This window comes from Oncorhynchus kisutch, linkage group LG10 (assembly GCF_002021735.2).
Source record: "Oncorhynchus kisutch isolate 150728-3 linkage group LG10, Okis_V2, whole genome shotgun sequence".
In the NCBI taxonomy this organism is placed as follows: domain Eukaryota; kingdom Metazoa; phylum Chordata; class Actinopteri; order Salmoniformes; family Salmonidae; genus Oncorhynchus; species Oncorhynchus kisutch.
The window spans coordinates 46,263,239-46,286,157 of NC_034183.2; the positions used below are offsets into that span (position 1 = coordinate 46,263,239).

Below are 22,919 nucleotides of genomic sequence, written 5' to 3' on the forward strand. Positions count from 1 at the left end.
TGTATTGATCCCTGGCACATGGAATGTTTTATAACCCCTTTATTTATTTGTTTGGGTTTAGTACTTTAGCCAATGCTTTTCAGAGTATTGTATGATTACCATCAAACAACTAAGGCCAACCTGTTGAGAATATGAGGAGATATGGGAGGGAAAACTCATAGCATACAGTATTTTATATTAATAGTTCTTGCCAAGTAAAGCATTCTTGTCTTCCTTTCCCTCCCTGATTTGCCCATCCCCTCAACCGGATGTGACTCATTTACATGGGCATGTTGCTCATTTTTTACCACACCCACATTCAGCCTAGTGGTTAGAGCATTGGGCCAGTAACCACAAGGTTGCTGGATCAAATCCCTGAGCTGACAAGGTAAAAATCTGTTGTTCTGCCCCTGAGCAAGGCAGTTAACCCACTGTTCCCTGGGTGCGATGGATGTCGATTAAGGCAGCCCCCGCACGCACCTCTTTGATTCAGAGGGGTTGGGTTAAATGCGGGAGACACATTTCAGTTGAAGGCATTCAGATGTACAACTGCCTAGGTTTCACCCTCAACTCCTCCTTATTAACCCAAGTAATTTGTTGATGTTTAAGGGTGGATTTGTCTAAAAGTGAAAATTATCCAAACTTTATTTTGTATTCTTGTAATATTTTATAAAATAAGTGAATAACCATATCAGATGTTTTCCTCATAGGCCTAAATGATTGTACATTTATGGTGAAATACATGGGAGATGAGTCAGAATTGAAGAACCAGGAGAGAACAGGAGTAAAATATTTCATCTCTAATGAACACTGTGATCCCATTACAAACAACAGTGCCAAAATACCATCCTCAAAATATTCATTTTATAAATAACAACAATAAACTGATCACTTAATTCACATCAATCAATAAATAAAAATCAACATAATCAAGCCTTAATCCATGAGCATTGTGTTGGAGGCATAAACTGCCCTATTTGTAATATACATAGTGCTTTTGAAAGAAGTCAACAATAAATTAGCATTTATAGGACAAAGCATTGGACTGTGACAAAGCAAGGACTGTGAACTTGGTATGGGCAGACAAATATTATACATGGAGTTCAGTTCTCTGTTCTCACACACAAACACACACACACACACACACAAATCAATCTCCTGGCATTTATCAGCCCTCTCTCTGTCCTCGCCAAAGGTCTCTTACTGCATCAGCACCTATAGGGCAGAATAGCCGGTTCCATTTTGATCCGGGGGCCAAACAGCACCCCCAGCAGCATCTTCTCCCCCCAGCCCAGCAGCTTGTTGACAGTCAGGTTGAGAGGAAACAGGAGGCTCTGTTCGGCATCCACTCTTTCCTCAGCCCTCACTGCAGATGCAGACAGCTTAGCTGCTGGCGACACCTGCTGGTCAACTACGATACTGTCCTGGCTCAAAACAGAACTGCTGCTCAGGCTCCCTGTTAGTGTCTCCCTCTCTGCTCTTCCCTTGCTGTGGTCCTTCCCTGTCTTTGGAGTCAATTTAGGCCTCCCCTTCTTCACGCTCTGACAGCGGCTGGGCTCTCTTTTAGGCTGGCCTCTTCCCTCTCTCTCTACCTTTGCCTGGGTTTGGGTTTGGGAGGAGGAGCGATTGGGCCATCCTGCTGCTTTGACACAGGATGTGCTCCTCTCTCTCTGTTGTACATCTGTCTGTGAGGAGGAAAGGGCCATCGTTGAAGGCTTTCTGCCGTGCCTTTTTGAACCACTGGTGCCTTCTGACTCCCTCTTGTGGATGTTGTTAGAAACGCTGGACTGCGTTGGCTTGTGGCTAATGCTGTGCCTGTTGCTGCTTTCTGGCTCATTCTGGTGGGGAGTTGGGGGAATTGCACCAATGAGAGACAGGGAGAGGGTGAGGCTCTTGCGCTTCTCAGAGTGAGATGCAATGCCTGTTGGGATTTGTGGTGTGTTGGACTTTGGTGTCGGTGTCGCTGGTTCGTTGGGGCTTGGAGTCATTGCTCCACATTGGCTCTGGGCCTCCCTCTGGTTCCGGTTATGGTTCAGGTTGAGAGTGAGCGTTTTGTGTTTTCTGGCGAGAGACAGCGTCAGTTGTGATGGCACGCTCCTCTGGTCTTGCTGTGGCTTCTCTGATAGACTCTGAGTTTCACCTGAATATGAGGACCTTTGCTCTATATTCTCTGTGTTACAAGTGGAATTCTCATTGTACATATTATGCACTTTAGCAACCTCTAAAAAGTCCTTAGCAACATAGCCATTGACCTGAATATTCATGATCTGATTGGCTGACAGGGGGACAGAGGAATCGCTGCTAATGTTTTCATTGCTTGGCTGCAGACATGTGTCCAGTGATCTGATCGGCTGGATAGTGGGGTTGCCATTAGAGGTTTTCTGAGTGAGGGTTCCTTGGAAGTGTTGTAGCTGACCCAGAAAATTGAAGTTTGGGGAGATCGAAGGCCTGCGCTCTTTCACAAACCTGAAAGTGAGGAACAGATAAGATCAGATGTGGATAGTTTACACACACACACACACACACATTATAATACACATACAGCACAGACAAACACACCTGTAGGCATGGTCAAGGTCCATCCCCAGGTTGTACATAATGTAGGCCACAGCCAGGGCAGGGGAGCGAGAGATTCCTGCAGCACAATGAACTACTACAGATCCACCTGATGACATAGCCCCATCTGAGAGAGAGAGAGAGAGAGAGAAGAGATAAGACATTTTCTTTTATTTGAAATCATCCATACTGTATTGCATGACATCACTTCAGCCAGACTGCAAACTGTGCAAAGCACACAGTTTATGTCAACTGTCATGAATGGGCTTCCTGCAACAGTAGGCTTGTATCAATTGTCCATGGTACTGAATGGGATGTAACAGCATTCAATATTTCTGAAACCATAGGAGCATAACTGGCCTACATGAAACCCTGATCAATAACTGCTCATCACTTGAACTGAGTCATCTGTGTTTCTTCCAGACAGACAGTCGCCAGTGTGTAATGCATACATGATGATGCAGACTATAGCATAATGATGACATGCAGAAATATCCTATTACCTAATCTGCAGGATTTGTGTCGTCAAATCTCCAATTATGCCTATATTCCCCTTATACTGAACTAGCTCTATCGTGCACTAGCTGTGTCTTGTCGAAAATAGTGCATTTGCACTATATGGGGAATAGGGTTGCCATCCATTTGACACCAAACTAACCCAATCTCATCATTATTCTCACCGATAAAACGCAGTGCCTCCGGGATATGGGGCAGCAGGTCGTCTCGGAGAGAGTCCTCGATTGGGATGCGAAGGTACTGGGAACGGGGAAGGAAAGTAGGCTGCGGGCTGAAGCAGCTCACGCTTAGCACGTATGAGATCCCGCGGGCGTCGAGGCAATCCTGCAGCCGAGTAGGGAGTGCACCGGGAAGAGCGAGACAGGGAACACGAAATATTAATAAATTCCAGTCTTCTGGAAGAGGTACATTTTCGGTGCATTGTGAAAATACAAAACTTTGGCCACTGAGGAGAGCTAGGTTATCCATTCTATAGACTGACCTACTGAATGAAAACATTATTACCTGCGTAACGTCCGTCTCTGCACCCAGGTAAAGATGCGGTAGGATGAGAGACAGCGGTGGACGCTCGCGTGTCCCGTTCTCTCTCTCCCTGTAGAACACCATCTCTGTCCTTTGTGTCTGGAACCGAAACTTGAGAGAAAACGGTGTTCATTTCAATATCAAGGGATTACAATTATGTATTAGGCTACAATACATAGGCATCGAAAAAAGACTGCATGGAACTTTGACAATCATTCTAACAGTTGCATGAAATATATTAGCATTATTATTGCTATGAATGTGAATTAAGAAAACATTAATTTGTTCTATTGCTGCTAGAGAATGACGTTCTCTTTACATTACGTCATGGATTTTGCAAGTTTGCATTCATTAGATGATCATAGGAGAATATAAAACCAGACATAAATTATGCAAGAAAAATGCAAGAAATATTACATTGTACTTACAGCGACGATTTTCACTCCAAACGAAGATACTGGAAATATCGCACAAATCAACTTGCACACCAAATAACTCGATCTAATCAACCCGAATGGTCTCAAAGAACATGGATTAAGAATGCAAAAATATATGTTATGCTTAATTAATAATAAGTAGAGTATAGAGCTCTCTTTCTTGACTTCTACTCTCGTCCTGTTCCTTGTCCTGTCTGCGACTGTAACATTATTTGTTGTTGTATGGCTATAACTGCGCGAGGTGGAAAGGATGAGGTAATGCTGTTTCTACAAACTAAGAATAGTATAATTGTATGTGATGTCATTTTCAACCAATCCGCCGCCCATGCCGGACTCATTTCTTAATCATTATCAATTCGCCTGAAGACCCTTTGCTTTTTATTGTGACGAATCGTACCTTTTCTGACGCTATTGTTGCAGGGGCGTTTTTAAAAAACATGCAGCTGCAATACGTCGTGGCGAAAAGCATGTATTTGTGAAAAACCCTATAATCTCTTCCAGTGGCGATTTTAGCATGTAAATCTTGGCGAGGCAAAAAAAAAGAAAGAGTGGGATGCATGCCAGCAAAGCCACAACACAACGCTAAACAATACAACGCTAAACAATACATTAATTGTACCATAATGGTGACAAACGGTGCCCATAAACTGTTAGGGCCTACATAAACCTGTCCCAACAGCAGAGTCCCAACACTTTACCACTGCTACACCTGGCTGTCAGTGGAGCCTGGTCTGGCAGCGAAACAGTTCATTCAGCCTCATTTACTGCCATTAAAAAAACCATAACTGATATGGCTGACTTCCTTAAACAAATGTGGTTTCTGCTGACAATTGAGATGTACAAACTACGGCATAAGGGGACGACAAGCGGATAAGAGGCTATCCGTTATTCCGATTAAGACATTAATGAGCGAGCTAGGATGGACGCAGTCAATATAACTATTTGTTCAGTGTTTTTGAAATGTACAGCAACAGAATCCAAAACATGGTCCGTTCTTACAGTGTTCTCCCTTTACACCAAGTCAGAACTGTAGGATAAATAAAGGAGGCATATAAGCAGACAAGGAAAGCTCTTACAATATTTGATGATTACATTTATCACGACTCAGGATATGACCCAGATGCAGACAGAGGACCCGGATAGTACAGTTCTCAATAATTTATTATAACACTGGGCAAAGGGCGGGTCGGGGAAAGGCATAGGTTCGTAATCAGGTAAGAGTCAGGCAGGTACAGGACTGCAGGCAGGCTCGGAGTCAGGGCAGGCAGAGGTTTGTAATCAGGTCAGAGTCAGGCAAGTACAGGACGGCAGGCAGGCTTGGGGTCAGGACAGGCAGAATGGTCAGAACTGGGAGAACTAGGAAACAACCACTTGAGAAAATGGAAAAATTCCAAGTTTAAAATGATCAACATTCAACATTGGCCTTGCTGTCAATGATGCATGATTTGTGCTGCGCTCAAAACAACTGTTAACTCGGAACTGCGAAAACTTGACTTCAGTGAGTTCAAGACAACTGGGAAGTCGAGAATAAACTAGCTCCGACTGGGTAAAAACCCTTTTGAACCGTCATCCAACTTCAAATTGTAAATCCGACCTCTTTCTAGAGCTACGACCTGAAGATCAACGACATCATTATGATTCGACCTTGCTTTTTTCAGAGTTCCCAGTTGTTTTGAAAGCACGATAAATCCAGAGAATGCAAGACTGGAATGCCAGAAAGGGATGTTAAGATGGCGCTGAATACGATGGCTGACGTTTTACATGCCCAACTGTGCTATTTTGTAAATTTTTTTTGCATTGTTTGTAACTTATTTTTTGACTTATTTTGTACATAATGTTGCTGCGGTCTCTTATGACCGAAATTAACTCAGAAAAGATGGAGGAAAAGGGGGCTGCCTTCTGAGAATCCTTAGGCGAGTGAGTAAACTCCCACCGCCATCCGTTCTACTGGCTAATGTGCAATCATGGGAAATAAAATGGATGACCTACGATTACGATTATCCTACCAACAGGACATAAAAAGTTTAATATCTCATGTTTCACCGAGTCGTGGCTGAACGACGACACGGATAATATAGACCTGGCGAGATTTTCCATGCCCTGGCAGAACAGAGAAGAAGCTACGTCTGGTAAGACGAGGGGTGGGGGTGTGTGTCTATTTGTCAAAAACAGCTGGTGTGCGATGTCTAATATTAAAGAAGTCTCGAGGTATTGCTCTCCTGAGGTAGAGTACCTTATGATAAGCTGCAGACCACACTATCTACCAAGAGAGTTCTCATCTATATTATTCGTAGCCATCTATTTACCACCACAGACCGATTCTGACACTAAGACCGCATTCAAACAACTCTATAAGGTCATAAGCAAACAAGAAAATGCTCATCCTAGTTGCCAGGGACTTTAATGCAGGCAAACTTAAATTAGTTAAACCAAATATTTACCAGTATGTGTCACCAGAGGAAACTAGAGGGAGAAAAAAAACTCTAGACCACCTTTATTCCACACACAGAGATGCATACAAAGCTCTACCTCACGATCCATTTGGTAAATCTAACCATAATTATATCCTTCTGATTCCTGCTTACAAGCAAAAACTAAAGCAGGAAGTACCAGTGACTCCCTCAATAAGGAAGTGGTCAGATGACGCGGATGCTACGCTACAGGACTGTTTTGCTTGCACAGACTGGAAAATGTTCCGGGATTCATCCAATGGCATTGAGTATACGACCTCAGTCCTCAGCTTCATCAATAAGTGCATTGACGACGTCATCTCCACAGTGACCGTACGAACATATACCAATCAGAAGCCATGGATTACAGGCAACATCCACATCGAGCTAAAAGCTAGAGCTGCAGCTTTCAAGGAGCGGGACACTAATACGGATGCTTATAATAAATCCCGCTATGCCCTCAGACGAACCATCAAACAAGCAAAGCGTCAATACAGGATTAAGACTGAATCCTACTACACCGTCTCTGATACTCATTGGATGTGGCAGGGCTTGAAAACTATAATGGACTACAAATGGAAACCCAGACACGAGCTAACCAGTGACGCGAGCCTACCAGACGAGCTAAATGCCTTTTATGCTTTTTTCAAGGCAAGCAACACTGAAGCATGCATGAGAGCACCAGCTGTTCTGGATGACTGTGTGATAACGCTCTCAGTAGCCGATGTGAGCAAGACCTTTAAACAGGTCAACATTCACAAAGCCGCGGGGCATGTACTCAAAGCATGGCAAGTGTCTTCACTGGCAAGTGGCTACCAACTGGCAAGTGTCTTCACTGACATTTTCAACCTCTCCCTGACCGAGTTTGTAATATCTACATGTGTCAAGCAGACCACCATAGTCCCTGTGCCCAAGGAAGCAAAGGTAATCTGCCTAAATTATTACCGTCCGTAGCACTGACGTCGGTAGCCATGAAGTGCTTTGAAAGGCTGGTCATGGCTCACATCAACAGCATCCTCCCAGATACCCTAGACCCACTCCAATTCGCATACTGCTCCAACAGATCCACAGATGACACAATCTCAATCGCACTCCACACAGCCCTTTCCCACCTGGGCAAAAGAAACATCTACGTGAAAATGCTGTTCATTGACTACAGCTCAGTGTTCAACACCATAGTGCCCACAAAGCTCATCACTAAGCTAAGGACCATGTGGCTAAACACCTCCCTCTGCAACTGGATCCTGGACTTCCTGATCCTCAACACTGGGGCCCCTCAGGGGTGTGTACTTAGTCCCCTCCTGTACTCCCTGTTCACCCACAACTGCGTAGCCAAACACGACTCCAACACCATCATTAAGTTTGCTGACGACACAGCAGTGGTAGGCCTGATCACCGACAACAATGAGACAGCCTATAGGGTGGAGGTCAGAGAACTGGCAGTGTGGTGCCAGGACAGCTGATCGTGGACTACAGGAAAAGGCGTGCCAAACAGGCCCCCATTACCATTGACGGGGCTGTAGTTGAGCGGGTCGAGAGTTTCAAGTTCCTTGGTATCCACATCACCAACAAACTATTATGGTCTAAACACACCAAGACAGTCATGAAGAGGGCACGACAAAACCTTTCCCCCTTTCCCCCTGAAAAGGTTTGGCATGGGTCGTACTGCCCAGTATATTGCGTAAGTCCCAGTACATCACTGGGGCCAAGCTTCCTGCCATCCAGAACCTATATAATAGGCGGTGTGAGAGGAAAGCCCATAAAACTGTCAGAGACTCCAGTCACTCAAGTCATAGACTATTTTCTCTGCTATCGCACCGCAAGTGGCACTGAAGCTCCAAGTCTAAGACCAAAAGGCTCCTTAACAGCTTCTACCCCCAAGCCATAAGACTGCTGAACAATGAATCAAATGGCCACCGGACTATTTACATTGAGCCCCCCTTTTGTTTTGTACACTGCTGCTACTCGCTGTTTATTATCTGACCGTTTGTAGGCACCATTTGACACCGTTATAGTGCAATTAATGTATTGTTTAATGTTGTGTCGTGGCTTTGCTGGCATGCATCCCACTTGGTATTTTTATTTGTTGCCCCACCAAGATTTACATGCTAAAATCGCCACTGCTGCTAGAGCTGCCCTGGTCAACTGTAAGTGCTGTTATTGTGAAGTGGAAACGTCTAGGAGCAACAACATCTCAGCTGCGAAGTGGTAGGCCACACAAGCTCAAGGTCACAGAACTGAAATGCTTGATAATGTTTGTGATATCAACAGAGACAGAATTGTGTCAAGGCACAGATCTGGGGAAAGGTACCAAAACATTTCTGCAGCATTGAAGGTATCCTATCACCCCTTTCATCCTCAGCCATTAGGTTAGAGGTACAGGTTGGTAACATGCAGTGTTTGAGAAGCTACCAATTACTTCACCCTGGAAGTTAAGCTACACTAATTCTACCCTCAAGAAAATATAGTTCACTTGACTAAAGTTACTTTGAAGTAGTAGTTCACTACATCCAAACTAGTTCATGAAAAAGCATCATATGTAAATCCGACATGTCAGACTACAAATCTCAAGAAAAGATCACTTCGGGGTCATATGTTAACATAATGTGGAATTTAGCCTATTAAACACCATTTCAAGTGAAAGTTAGGCAAGAATGATGCAGAAAAAGGAACTTATTGCCTACTTCACCCACATTTTATTTTAGCAAAATCAGTAGTGTCTAGTTACAGTAGTTACACTGCTACATGGCAAAAAAATCTTAATTCAATGAGCAAAATCACATTACATCTACTACTTAGTCAATGTGATGAGTTCTTATTGATTGGACTATGTGATACATCCAACTACGGTTCTGGAGAGATGCTGGGTGTTCAGGCTTTTGTTCAAGCCCAGCACTAACACATCCATTTTTTGTTGTGGACGTGGAACTGTGGTGAGCTTTGGAAAGAAATTCCTCTTCACACATCATCACACACAGACACACTTTCCCACCAAGAAACAGAGAGCCAGTGGTAGAGTATATGGCATAGTTTTACTTTCACATTATTCAGTACAGAGTAAATCTTAAATCTAACACAGGTATCTCACAGGTTTAACACCGATACATTAGCTAGCGGATACTGCACACACACACAAAATTATTCTACAGTTTCCACTACAATGATCAGACTGTCCCACTAATATTGCATGGGTTAGACATATAAGTGACTCCTGTTGAAACTAATATGACCATGTCTCAAAGATAATTTAGGATATTTTTATCATGTGGTACACTGACACACACGCAATGCCCACCCCTGATGATTAGATCCTGGTAGTTGTGATTGACAATTGGTCTGAGTTCTCTCCTCCCTCTCATCTCTAAGAATGGACATGTTGGTGAGTGTCTGAAATGTGAGTTTACAGATAAGTGCTGTCCAGTGTCTTTGTGGTTGGTTGTGTTTTCAAAGATTATAATCAATCTATTTGCAGATTGCTATCTTCTCCCAATTAATACCAAAAGGTAAGTATTTGTGACGTGTGTGTGCGTGCGTGCACAAGCCTGTGCGTGTTTAGAGATCAAGTTCTGAGGTACTCCTCTTTTTTCAGTCAATCACGGTGTCAAGCAGCACTCTACTCTCCAATCCCATCCCTCTTTTCAGCATGAAAAAATTAAGATAACGAATACTAGGCCTCTGCTCTGCTGCTTCACTCTTCATGTGAACACGGACTGGCCCACTGCCCTCTAACTCCTTCCAACTACCACCTGAACTCCCATCAATGGGACTTGCTTGCTTATGCACAACAAACATTTCATAAACTGTCATAAAACAGCCCATGTCAGTTCTCAACCAATGTTCCCTGCCTCAAGTGTCAAAAAACATGAAACATGAAATAAACAGTTAATTACAATGGTGGTAAGTAGGCTTTATGACAGGTTTAAGTCAAGTGTCAACCTCACCGCTGTTTGATTAACACTGTAAAGACCAGCTACCCTGCTACTCTCCCTCAATCTCGCTCTCCTTCGAGCTGACCCCTCTACCCTATTCGCAGGGTACACACGGATAGCCCTACTCTCGCTCGCTCTCTCTCACACACGAAGCAACACAACATTACACCATTACAGAAACAAACACTTCAATAACTCCACTACGAATAAAAGTAAAGACGACAAAAAAAGATAAAGTAATTACATTCTTTTTATATATATATATATATATATATATATATATATATATATATATATATATATAGACAGGGGAAGTGGGAGAGGGGTGGTGTGTGTATGTGTTTGAGGGGTATTGAAGGACTGAGGTCTCTTAGAACCACCTAAAGTGCACTGGCCATTTCCACTGGAATAGAGCTGGAACTGTAGACTTGGGAATGTGCCGGAGATTTTTTTATGGAATATTATATCTCAGGGATTATACTGATAGAGGCCCTTGGAATGTATAACCAGTGGGGGACTGGGACAGCAGAGGGTGGAGAAGAGATGGGGTTGGGGTGAAGGTGGGGGTTTAGAGTGTCATTTTGGACCCTTACACAGAAGAGTCCCATTTCTTTAGTGATTTCGTTTTACCCCTCCCTCCAACTAAAGGAGGACCCTATACAGATACTTTACACGGACACTTAAGCATGTACAAATATATGTATCTGCCTACATGTGAGAGTATCTGGGTGTGTATTACGTGTGTGTGTGTGTAGAACTCCCAGGAATAGTCTAAGGTTGAAATGTCGTGGAATCAACGCACAGATTCTTCCACCCTCCCCCCCATGCATCACACAGGCACCAGCTGTCATCACAAGTACTCAGGGCTTAAACAGACAGGACGGAGAAGAACAGGACACGCACGCATGCGTAAACACCAGAAAAAAAGAAAGAATTGTAGCGCCAATGATAATAAACAGTAATAACAATAAGAATCGGAATTATAATCATGACAAAAATAATAAATGACAATAATAGGGCAGTCGTGCAAGTGGCAACGGCTGCTTTTTTTCCCTTATGTAGGTATTTTTCTTTCTTCTCGTTGATTCTTTGTTCGGGGGGGGGGGGGGGTTGAAACACTGGTCTCGGTGTGTTGGGCGTCTAGAGCGTGGTGATGATGGCCTGGAGCGCGTTGGGTGAGTTCTAGACTCAGGGATTCAGAACTGTTCTGCCAGGAGGTCACAGACGCGCTGGGAAACAGTGTCCTTGCTGCTGCGCAGAGTCAGCCGGTACATCTGACAGAGAAGGGACACAGATTTAACATGTGTAAACACACACACACACACACACACACACACAAATGAACATACAGGGTGGTCAGTAAAGTTCAAACACACATAATATATATACAGTGCCTTCAGAGAGCATTCATGCCCCTGGACTTATGCCACATTATGTTGCATTACAGCCTGAATAAAAAATGGATTACATTTAGTTTCTCACCCATCTACACACAACATCACACAATGACGAAGTGAAATCAAGATTTTAAAAAAATGTTTGCAAATTGATAGAAAATCAAATACAGAAATATCTAATTTACATAAGTATTTATACACCTTTGCTATGACACCCCAAATTGAGCTCAGGGGCATCCAATTTCCTTTGATCATCCTTGATACACCTGGGGCCAACTCAGTTGTTTTTAAAAAACAAATAAAAATGTATTTTACCTTTATTTAACTAGGCAAGTCAGTTAAGAACAAATTCTTATTTTCAATGACGGCCTAGGAACAGTGGGTTAACTGCCTGTTCAGGGGCAGAACGACAGATTTGTACCTTGTCAGCTCGGGGGTTTGAACTTGTAACCTTCCGGTTGCTTGTCAACACCATCCCTATGCTATGCATTTCAATGAATGGAGCCAAATACAGGCAAATCCTTGATGAGAACCTGCTTCAAGAGTGAAAAATCTTAGATTGGGGCGAAGATTTATGTTCCAACAGGACAATAATGACCACACAAGCATACAGAGAAAGCAATGCTGGGATGGCTTCAGGACAAGAATGTGAAAGTCCTTGAAAGTCCTAGTCCCAGCCAAAGCCCAGACTTGAATCACATTGAACATTTGTGTAAAGACTTGAAGATTGCTGTTTACCGCCGCTCCCATCTAATTTAAGCGCTTGAGAAAATCCCCAAATTCTGATGTACAAAGCTGATACAGACAATAACGACACATTCTCCAAGACGACTCAAAGCTGTAATTGTCGCCAAAAGTGAATCCATAACGTATAGACTCAGGGGTGTGAATACTTACATAAATGAGATATTTCTGTAATTAAAAAATAAATAAAAATCACTTTGTCATTATGAGGTATTGTGTGTAGATGGGTAAGAAATATACATTTAATCAATTTTGAATTCAGGCTTAACAATAAAATGTGGAATAAGTCAAGGGGTATGAAAACTTTAAGGCATTGTATATATTGGATCATCAAAAATTTTAACATGAGTTTAGAATGGATTTACACTGATGACACATTATCAACATCGAGTCTAACACTGCACAGAGACCGAGAGAGACAGAGAGAGAGAGAGAGAGAGAGAGAGAGACAGAGAATGTGGAGATCCAAGTGTTCAATGTTGGGGTGTCAGTGAGAAAGTGTGGAAGAATCAATGTGGAGGGAAAGGTGAATGAGAACGTGAAAAAAGGGTGTGAAAGAGAGAATAGGGGGATGAGAAAGAAAGAACGAGAGTGAGAGAGAACAGGGACAGTTGTGTGTTACCTGCTCGCCAGGCTTGATTTGCAGCAGCACACAGAAAGACACAGACAGCAGTGAGTGATGCAATGAGAGCAGCACAGAGAAGGACAGACGGACTCTGTGTGTGTGTGTATGTGTGTGTATATATATATATATGCATGTACATTTGTGTGTGTGTATATATGCATATACATTTGTGTGTGTGTACCTGGGCCTGCGCATTGGGTTCCAGTCTCAGCAAACAGCCGACCTGTTGGGCCTTGGTCTGGATGACTCCAGCACACACATAGTTCTCTGGGTTAGGATCCACATTCTCCAAAAGGGCCGTCCCCAGGCCCAGCAACTAGAGACAAGAGTGGGAGGGGGTGGGGGGAGAGAAAATGGGAGGGGGTAGAATGTGGTAGACATTCAGCAGGCAAAGGAATTAAATTAATATGCCTAAAATATGCCTAAAGTGTGTGTGTGTGTGTGTCTACCTTGGCCTTGAGCACTTCTGTGTCCATGCCATGACTGGCCTTGAAGATCTTTTGTGCTTCTTGCTGGGGCCTGAAAAGAGAAGAAGTCATAAATACACACACACACTCTTACATGCTCGCACCCTACACACACTCTCGCTCACTGGCTGAGTTGTTTCCAGCGCTGGAAGAAGTCTGCGGCTGCCATCTCTGTGGGTTGGAAGAACTTGTTGATGGTGACAGGCAGCTTGAGAGAGATATTCTGCAGGGCTCCCCCATACCTGAGAGGAACACACACACACACACGCTACTTAATAAACTGAAGATAACAACAACAGAAAATGTTTGCGTGTATGTTTGAGTTACTACTGATCTTCCGTGCGTCATTGCGAGGTATTTGTATCATATGTTCTGTGTAATATTCTGTGCGCGTGTGCACCTGAACTTGATGTTGAGCAGCGGAGCATCAATGAAGTCGGTCAGACACTCGATATTGATGACTTGCTGCACCTGTGCTCCTCCCTCCACTAGGGGTTCCACTGTTTTGGTCTGCACGTTGAGCTGTGGGAAAGCCAGTCAAGGAGAGGAACAGAGCCGGGACTAGAGACTACACTGGGGGGACTGTAATATTGAATATAGCTATGTGTGTTAAACAGTATAGACTACAACCCAATGGACACACATAGTAGTGTTGCACAGTACAGTCGTGGCCAAAAGTTTTGAGAATGACATATTGTAATACTGTGAAATGTATTTCACAAAGTCTGCTGCCTCAGTTTGTATGATGGCAATTTGCATATACTCCAGACTGTTATGAAGAGTGATCAGATGAATTTAAATGAATTGCAAAGTCCCTCTTCGCCATGCAAATGAACTGAATCCCCCCAAAACATTTCCACTGCATTTCAGCACTGCCACAAAAGGACCAGCTGACATCATGTCAGTGATTCTCTTGTTAACACAGGTGTGAGTGTTGACGAGGACAAGGCTGGAGATCACTCTGTCATGCTGATTGAGTTCGAATAACAGACCGAAAGCTTTAACAGCATTCTCAAAAGTGACCACAAATGCGATGAGTGTAATGCTTTTATTATAAAAAGGTGCATTTTTATGGTGAAAATGATCAGCGTATGTATGCCAGTTAGGCTCTACACCCGTTGTAATGCGGATGAATGTGTTTACATTTTAAGAAGCTATTTGGCCACATAATTTATGATGCAAACCTCATCAAAACATATAGGCCTATGGGCAAGGCTACAGTGCCTTGCGAAAGTATTCGGCCCCCTTGAACTTTGCGACCTTTTGCCACATTTCAGGCTTCAAACATAAAGATATAAAACTGTATTTTTTTGTGAAGAATCAACAACAAGTGGAACACAATCATGAAGTAGAACGACATTTATTGGATATTTCAAACTTTTTAACAAATCAAAAACTGAAAAATTGGGCGTGCAAAATTATTCAGCCCCTTTACTTTCAGTGCAGCAAACTCTCTCCAGAAGTTCAGTGAGGATCTCTGAATGATCCAATGTTGACCTAAATGACTGATAAATACAATCCACCTGTGTGTAATCAAATCTCCGTATAAATGCACCTGCACTGTGATAGTCTCAGAGGTCCGTTAAAAGCGCAGAGAGCATCATGAAGAACAAGGAACACACCAGGCAGGTCCGAGATACTGTTGTGAAGAAGTTTAAAGCCAGGATTGGATACAAAAAGATTTCCCAAGCTTTAAACATCCCAAGGAGCACTGTGCAAGCAATAATATTGAAATGGAAGGAGTATCAGACCACTGCAAATCTACCAAGACCTGGCTGTCCCTCAACTTTCAGCTCATACAAGGAGAAGACTGATCAGAGATGCAGCCCAGAGGCCCATGATCACTCTGGATGAACTGCAGAGATCTACAGCTGAGGTGGGAGACTCTGTCCATAGGACAACAACAGTCGTATATTGCACAAATCTGGCCTTTATGGAAGAGTGGCAAGAAGAAAGCCATTTCTTAAAGATATCCATAAAAAGTGTTGTTTAAAGTTTGCCACAAGCCACCTGGGAGACACACCAAACATGTGGAAGAAGGTGCTCTGGTCAGATGAAACCAAAATTTAACTTTTTGGCAACAATGCAAAATGTTATGTTTGGCGTAAAAGCAACACAGCTCATCACCCTGAACACACCATCCCCACTGTCAAACATGGTGGTGGCAGCATCATGGTTTGGGCCTGCTTTTCTTCAGCAGGGACAGGGAAGATGGTTCAAATTGATGGGAAGATGGATGGAGCCAAATACAGGACCATTCTGGAAGAAAACCTAATGGAGTCTGCAAAAGACCTGAGACTGGGACGGAGATTTGTCTTCCAACAAGACAATGATCCAAAACATAAAGCAAAATCTACATGGAATGGTTAAAAAATAAACATATCCAGGTGTTAGAATGGCGAAGTCAAAGTCCAGACCTGAATCCAATCGAGAATCTGTGGAAAGAACTGAAAACTGCTGTTCACAAATGCTCTCCATCCAACCTCAGAGCTCGAGCTGTTTTGAAAGGAGGAATGGGAAAAAATGTCAGTCTCTCGATGTGCAAAACTGATAGACACATACCCCAAGCGACTTACAGCTGTAATCGCAGCAAAAGGTGGCGCTACAAAGTATTAACTTAAGGGGGCTGAATAATTTTGCACGCCCAATTTTTCTGTTTTTGATTTGTTAAAAAAGTTTGAAATATCCAATAAATGTCGTTCCACTTCATGATTGTGTCCCACTTGTTGTTGATTCTTCACAAAAAAATACAGTTTTATATCTTTATGTTTGAAGCCTGAAATGTGGCAAAAGGTCGCAAAGTTCAAGGGGGCCAAATACTTTCGCAAGGCACTGTACATGAGGTGTGTGACTGTAACCGGTGTGAAATGGCTAGCTAGTTAGCGGGGTGCACGCTAATAGTGTTTCAAAATCGGTGACGTCACTCACTCTGAGACCTTGAAGTAGTTGTTCCCCTTGCTCTGCAAGGGCCGCGGCTTTTGTGGAGTGATGAGTAACGATGCTTCGAGGGTGGCTGTTGTCGATATGTGCAGAGGGTCTCTGGTTCGAGCCCAGGTAAGGACGAGGAGAGGGACGGAAGCTATACTGTTACATTGATGCTGTTTACCCAGATCACTGGTTGCTGCGGAAAAGGAGGAGGTCAAAAGGGGGGTGAGTGTAACCGGTGTGAAAAGGCTAGCTTGTTAGAGGGGATGCGCGCTAATAGCGTTTCAAATCGGTGACGTCGCTCGCTCCGAGACCTTGAAGCAGTTGTTCCCCTTGCTCTGCAAGGGCCTCAGCTTTAGTGGAGCAATGGGTAACGGTGCTTCGTGGGTAACTGTTGTTGATGTGTGCAGAGGCTCCCTGGTTCGAGCCCAGGTAGGGGCAAGGAGAGGGACGGAAGCAAAAAACTGTTACACGACTATGGTTTGGAAAAAGGTGGGGGAAAAAAGCATGTGAAACAGCAGGGCATCATTCACAAGTGAGTGGCTAATATTGTCACCCATCACACTATTCTTGATATAATCTTGTCTTTACATATACTAAATAATATACAGTACCAGGCAAAAGTTTGGACACCTACTCACTCAAGGGTTTTTCTTTATTTTTACTATTTTCTACATTGTATAATAATAGTGAAGACATCAAAACTATGAAATAACACATATGGAATCATGTAGTCACCCAAAAAAAGTGTTAAACAAATCAAACTATATTTTATATTATTCAAAGTAGCCACCCTTTGCCTTGATGACAGATTTGCACATTCCTCCCCCATATGCTGAGCACTTGTCGGATGCTTTTCCTTCACTCTGTGGTCCAACTCATCCCAAACCATCTCAATTGGGTTGGGGTCAGGTGATTATGGAGGCCCGGTCATCTGATTCAGCACTCCATCACTCTCCTTCTTGGTAAAATAACCCTTACAAAGCCTAGAGGTGTGTTGGGTCAATGTCATGTTGAAAAACAAATGATAGTGGGACTAAGTGCAAACCAGATGGGATGGCGTATCGCTTCAAAATGCTGTGATAGCCATGCTGGTTATGTGTACAGTTGAAGTCGGAAGTTTACATACATTTACGTTGGAGTCATTAAACTTGTTTTTCAAACACTCCACAAATGTCTTATATCCGCAGTAAAACGAGTCCTATATCAACATAACCTGAAAGGCCGCACAGCAAGGAAGAAGCCATTGCTCCAAAACCACCATAGAAAAGCCAGACTACGGTTTGCAACTGCACATGGGAAAAAGATGGTACTTTCTGGAGAAATGTCCTCTGGTCTGATGAAACAAAAATAGAACTGTTTGGCCATAAGGAAGATTGTTATGTTTGGCGGAAAACGGGAAGAAAAAAAGAATACCATCCCAACCGTGAAGAACGGGGGTGGCAGCATCATGTTGTGGGGGTGCTTTGCTGCAGCAGGGACTGGTGCATTTCACAAAATAGATGGCATCACGAGGAAGGAAAATTATGTGGATATATTGAAGCAACATCTCAAGACAGTCAGGAAGTTAAAGCTTGGTCACAAATGGGTCTTCCAAATGTACAATGACCCCAAGCATACTATAGAACATTTGTGGGCAGAACTGAAAAAGGGTGTGCGAGCAAGGAGGCCTACAAACCTGACTCAGTTACACCAGCTCTGTCAGGAGGAATGGGCCAAAATTCACCCAACTTATTGTGGGAAGCTTGTGAAAGGCTACCCGAAAAGTTTGACCCAAGTTAAACAATTTAAAGGCAATGCTACCAAATACTAATTGAGTGTGTGTAAACTTCTGACCCACTGGGAATGTGATGAAAGAAATAAAAGCTGAAATAAATCACTCTACTATTATTCTAACATTTCACATTCTTAAAATAAAGTGGTGAATATTTACTCTGAAAACCCGAGTTTAAATGTATTTGGCTAAGGAGTATGTAAACTTCCGACTTCAACTATGCCTTTAGTTGTAAATAAATCACTGACAGTGTCACCAGCAAAGCACCAACACACCTCCATGCTTCACGGTGGGAATCATACATGCAGAGATCTTCTGTTCACCTACTCTGCATCTCACAAAGACAGAGGATGGAACCAAAAATCTCATTTGGATTCATCAGAACAAAGGACAGATTTCCACCGGTCTAATGTCCTTTGCTCGTGTTTCTTGGCCCAAGGAAGTCTCTTTTTCTTATTGGTGTCCTTTAGTAGTGGTTTCTTCACAGTAATTCGACCATTAAAGCCTGATTAACACAGTCTCCTCTGAACAGTTGATGTTGAGATGTGTCGGTTACTTGAACTCTGAAGCATCTATTTGGGCTGAGATGTCTGAGGTGCAGTTAACTCTAATGAACTCATCCTCCGCAGCAGAGTTAACTCTGGGTTTTCCTTTCCTGTGGCAGGCCTCATGAGAGTTTCCTCATAGCGCTTGATGGTTTTTGCGACTGCACTTGAAGAAACTTTCAAAGTTCTTCAAATGTCTTTGCTTATTTAAGCTGCTCTATCCATAATATGGACTTGGTCTTTTACCAAATAGGGTTATCTTCTGTATACCACTCCTTACTTGTCACAACACAACTGATTGGCACAAACGCATTGAGGAAAGAAATTCCACAAATTAATTTAACAAGGCACACCTGTTAACAGAAATGCTTTCCAGGTGAATACCTCGTGTTGCTGGCCAGTACATTCAGGAATTCCTGCCAGTGACGCAACAAAATGCCAACATGGCGATTTACAGTTAGCTGGTATTCTAAAGCCTATTGTTTCCATTCCCCTTTAATGCATACATGTCCGTCTCCAAAAAATGTTGACGTAAAAATAAAAATAAATGTAATGATATTGAACATAAAAGATGCCCAAATACTGAACAGAGCAGCAGCAGCAGCGTTTGTCTGGATCATCTGCATTTGGCAGCCATTGACTTTGGCTAATATACCTTCTTTTTTTGCAGTGGTATCATTTTGGTATTGAGTATCGTGATGGTATCGCGTATTGTGATACTAAACATGGTATCAGTATCGAAGTCAAAATTCTGCTATTGCTATAGTGTGCAAGATAAGGGTGTGCCAGTGTGTGTGTGTGCAAATGCATTGAAGGATATGAGACTGCAGCTCCCCTGGACAGCTGACTGTGGTGTTAAAGCTGACAAACTGCACCGAGGTTTTATTGCCATAGAACAGATACATCCTCCCTAAAAAATATAAAAAAACATGTTAGAAGATATGTGAAATGGACACATTTAGGTGACATTTCCAAAATAAAACATATAGGTTATAATGCATTATGTACTGTTATGTATGCTCCCGTATTAAGGCTATAATGCAGCATTACACACCAACTCATTCCCGTTTATAATGCATTATAATTCATAATACCTACAGTACAACACATATGGACACAGTCGGTAACTCACCCATCTCATTCGTAAAAGCACATACATACATAAACTCAGCAAAAAAAAGAAACGTCCTCTCACTGTCAACTGCGTTTATTTTCAGCAAACTTAGCATGTGTAAATATTTTGTAGAAAAATAACAAGATTTCAACAACAGACAAAAACTGAACAAGTTTCACAGACATGTGACTAACATAAATGGAATGGTGTCCCTGAACAAAGGGGGGGTCAAAATCAAAAGTAACAGGCAGTATCTGGTGTGGCCACCAGCTGCATTAAGTACTGCAGTGCATCTCCTCATCATTGACTGCACCAGATTTGCCAGTTCTTGCTGTGAGATGTTCCCCACTCCTCCACCAAGGCACCTGCAAGTTCCCAGACATTTCTGGGGGGGAATGGCCCTAGCCCCCACCCTCCGATGCAACAGGTCCCAGACGTGCTGAATGGGACTGAGATCCGGGCTCTTCACTGGCCATGGCAGAACACTGACATTCCTCTCTTGCAGGAAATCACACACAGATCGAGCAGTATGGCTGGTGGCATTGTCATGCTGGAGGGTCATGTCAGGATGAGCCTGTAGGAAGGGTACCACATGAGGGAGGAGGATGTCTTCCCTGTAAAGCACAGCATTCAGATTGCCTGCAACAAGCTCAGTCCAATGATGCTGTGACACACCGCCCCAGACCATGATGGACCCTCCACCTCCAAATCGATCCTGCTCCAGATTGCAGGCCTTGGTGTAACGCTAATTTCTTCAACAATAAACGCAAATCCAACCACCACCCCTGTTGCCACCCCCGTGCTTCACGGTTGGGATGGTGTTCTTCGGCTTGCCAAGCCTCCCCTGTTTTCCACCAAACATAACGATGGTCTTCATGGCCAAATAGTTCTATTTTTGTTTCATCAGACCAGAGGACATTTCTCCAAAATGTACCATCTTTGTCCCCATGTGCAGTGGCAAACCATAGTCTGGCTTTTTAATGACGGTTTTGGAGCAGTGGCTTCTTTCTTGCTGAGCGGCCCTTCAAGTATGTCGATATAGGTCTCGTTTTACTGTGGATATAGATACTTTTGTACCTGTTTCCTCCAGCATCTTCACAAGGTCCTTTTGCTGTTGTTCTGGGATTGATTTGCACTTTTCACACCAAAGTACGTTCATCTCTAGGAGACAGAACACGTCTCCTTCCTGAGCGGTATGACGGCTGCGTGGTCCCATGGTGTTTATACTTGCGTACTATTGTTTGTACAGATGAACGTGGTACCTTCAGGCGTTTGGAAATTGCTCCCAAGGATGAACTAGAGACTTGTGGAGGCCTGCAATTTATTTTCTGAGGTCTTGGCAGATTTCTTTTTGATTTTCCCATTATGTCGAGCAAAGAGGCACTGAGGTTGAAGGTAGGCCTTGAAATACATCCAGAGGTACACCTCCAATTGACTCAAAGGATGTCAATTAGCCTACCAGAAGCTTCTAAAGCCATCATTTTCTGGAATTTTCCAAGCAGTTTAAAGGCACAGTCAACTTAGTGTATGTAAACCCACTGGAACTGTGATACAGTGAATTATAAATTAAATAATCTATCTGTAAACCATTGTTGGAAAAATGACTTGTCATGCACAAAGTAGATGTCCTAACGGACTTACAAAAAATTTGTGGAGTTGATGAAAAACGTGTATGTAAACTTCCGACTTCAACTGTACATACACACGTGCAAATACACCCATGCCGTAGCCAAGATATGCATTATGCTCACTCACCCAGCATCTAATGCATTATAGAAACTGAAGCGTACCTTACCACTGAATAAACATTCTGTATACTAAAATGGACATGACAAAGCTAGGATGTGAACACAAATACTAAATGACGCCATCTATTACATTCTGTGCACGCTCAGAGGTACTTACCAATGCTATAGAATAGCACAGACATCAATTCAAATAGGTTTAAGCATATAGGTTAATGTATTTCACACGGGACTGATCTGCATGAAAAGGGTTAATACTTCAAGGGAAGAATCCTAACTTGAAACCCACACATAATGCAATCTCCCAGAACTCACATCAATGTGACAAATGTGACTTAGGATTCAAGCATCTCCCCGCATTGTCTAGTAGCCCAAACTCACCCAGGTTCTGGCGGTACTCAGACTTGATGCCGATCTGAAGCAGCTGGTTCTCAAACAACACACCGTTGTTCTTACACACAAATCTGGAGAGAGAGAGGGAGAAAGTGAGTGAGAATGAAAGTGTTAGGATTTATCATCATGTATCATTTGCTGCTTATAACATGTCAATCAAGTGGTACATACACTACCTATAAGTTATTGGAACTCTGCAGGCATGCCATCCTATCGCAATATCAATTCACTTTGCAGACAAACATACGTATCTTACCATACGTGAATGACTTAACATAACAGACGTCAGTGACATCTACACAGTTGGTTTTGTGTCAATCCAGTAGGTTGTTAGATACCTTTGCTCAAGAGTGACAGAACCCAAAAACAAGCCAGCCCCGCCGGAAAGAGAGAGATAGGAGGAGCGAGAGAAAGCTCTTACTTGTTGAGAAGCTCGTCTGACTCGGGCAGAGGAGGGGCAGGATCCTCAGAGGCCACAGTAGGGGGAGCAGAGCTGAGAGGAGGAAGGAGGGATGGAGAAAGGATGGATGAGGAGAGGTGGATGACAGCACCCACAGAAAATGGCAGGGGGTGTGAGAGAATGTAAAATGTGTTTGAAGGGGATCAAATTAATTACAGATAGAAAAAGGGATAGAGAGAGGAGGAAAAGAGTGTGTCAAGCGAGACCCAAAGCAGTGAGGCATGACAAACAGGAGGAGAAGGAGAAGAGAAAAAGCAGAGGTGGGTTAGTATGAGCACTTAGATCCAATTCATCAAAACTGACAGCATTAACAAAAACAATGAGATGTATTTTGCCTGTAA

At 43.1% G+C, this 22,919-nt stretch overlaps 2 protein-coding genes across 7 annotated transcripts in view; both read right to left on the reverse strand.

The window, feature by feature from the left end:
- Window positions 1–25: 25 nt before the first annotated feature.
- Window positions 26–4,853, reverse strand: LOC109897243 (dual specificity protein phosphatase 16-like). Its single transcript, XM_020491783.2, has 5 exons — window positions 4,002–4,853; window positions 3,556–3,684; window positions 3,216–3,375; window positions 2,539–2,662; window positions 26–2,445 (listed from the first exon to the last, which is right to left on the reverse strand). Exons 2-5 carry the CDS (start codon window positions 3,655–3,657, stop codon window positions 1,188–1,190), a joined length of 1,644 nt encoding a protein of 547 aa, XP_020347372.1. The 5' UTR covers window positions 3,658–3,684; window positions 4,002–4,853; the 3' UTR covers window positions 26–1,187.
- A 6,624-nt stretch (window positions 4,854–11,477) lies between these two features.
- Window positions 11,478–22,919, reverse strand: part of LOC109898235 (AP-2 complex subunit alpha-2) — a 60,748-nt gene continuing 49,306 nt past the window's right edge. For 2 of the 6 annotated variants that reach the window (XM_031833784.1, XM_031833782.1), the window contains 9 exons: window positions 22,540–22,611; window positions 22,107–22,189; window positions 19,687–19,776; window positions 14,023–14,146; window positions 13,748–13,864; window positions 13,605–13,674; window positions 13,337–13,471; window positions 13,153–13,164; window positions 11,478–11,663 (listed from right to left, as the gene is read on the reverse strand). In XM_031833784.1, the coding sequence (XP_031689644.1) occupies window positions 11,586–11,663; window positions 13,153–13,164; window positions 13,337–13,471; window positions 13,605–13,674; window positions 13,748–13,864; window positions 14,023–14,146; window positions 19,687–19,776; window positions 22,107–22,189; window positions 22,540–22,611 (781 nt within the window). In that variant the 3' untranslated portion in view covers window positions 11,478–11,585. The remainder of the gene's footprint in view (window positions 11,664–13,152; window positions 13,165–13,336; window positions 13,472–13,604; window positions 13,675–13,747; window positions 13,865–14,022; window positions 14,147–19,686; window positions 19,777–22,106; window positions 22,190–22,539; window positions 22,612–22,919) is intronic. The other 4 variants (XM_031833783.1, XM_020493124.2, XM_031833785.1 and 1 more) reach the window with 3 other exon arrangements.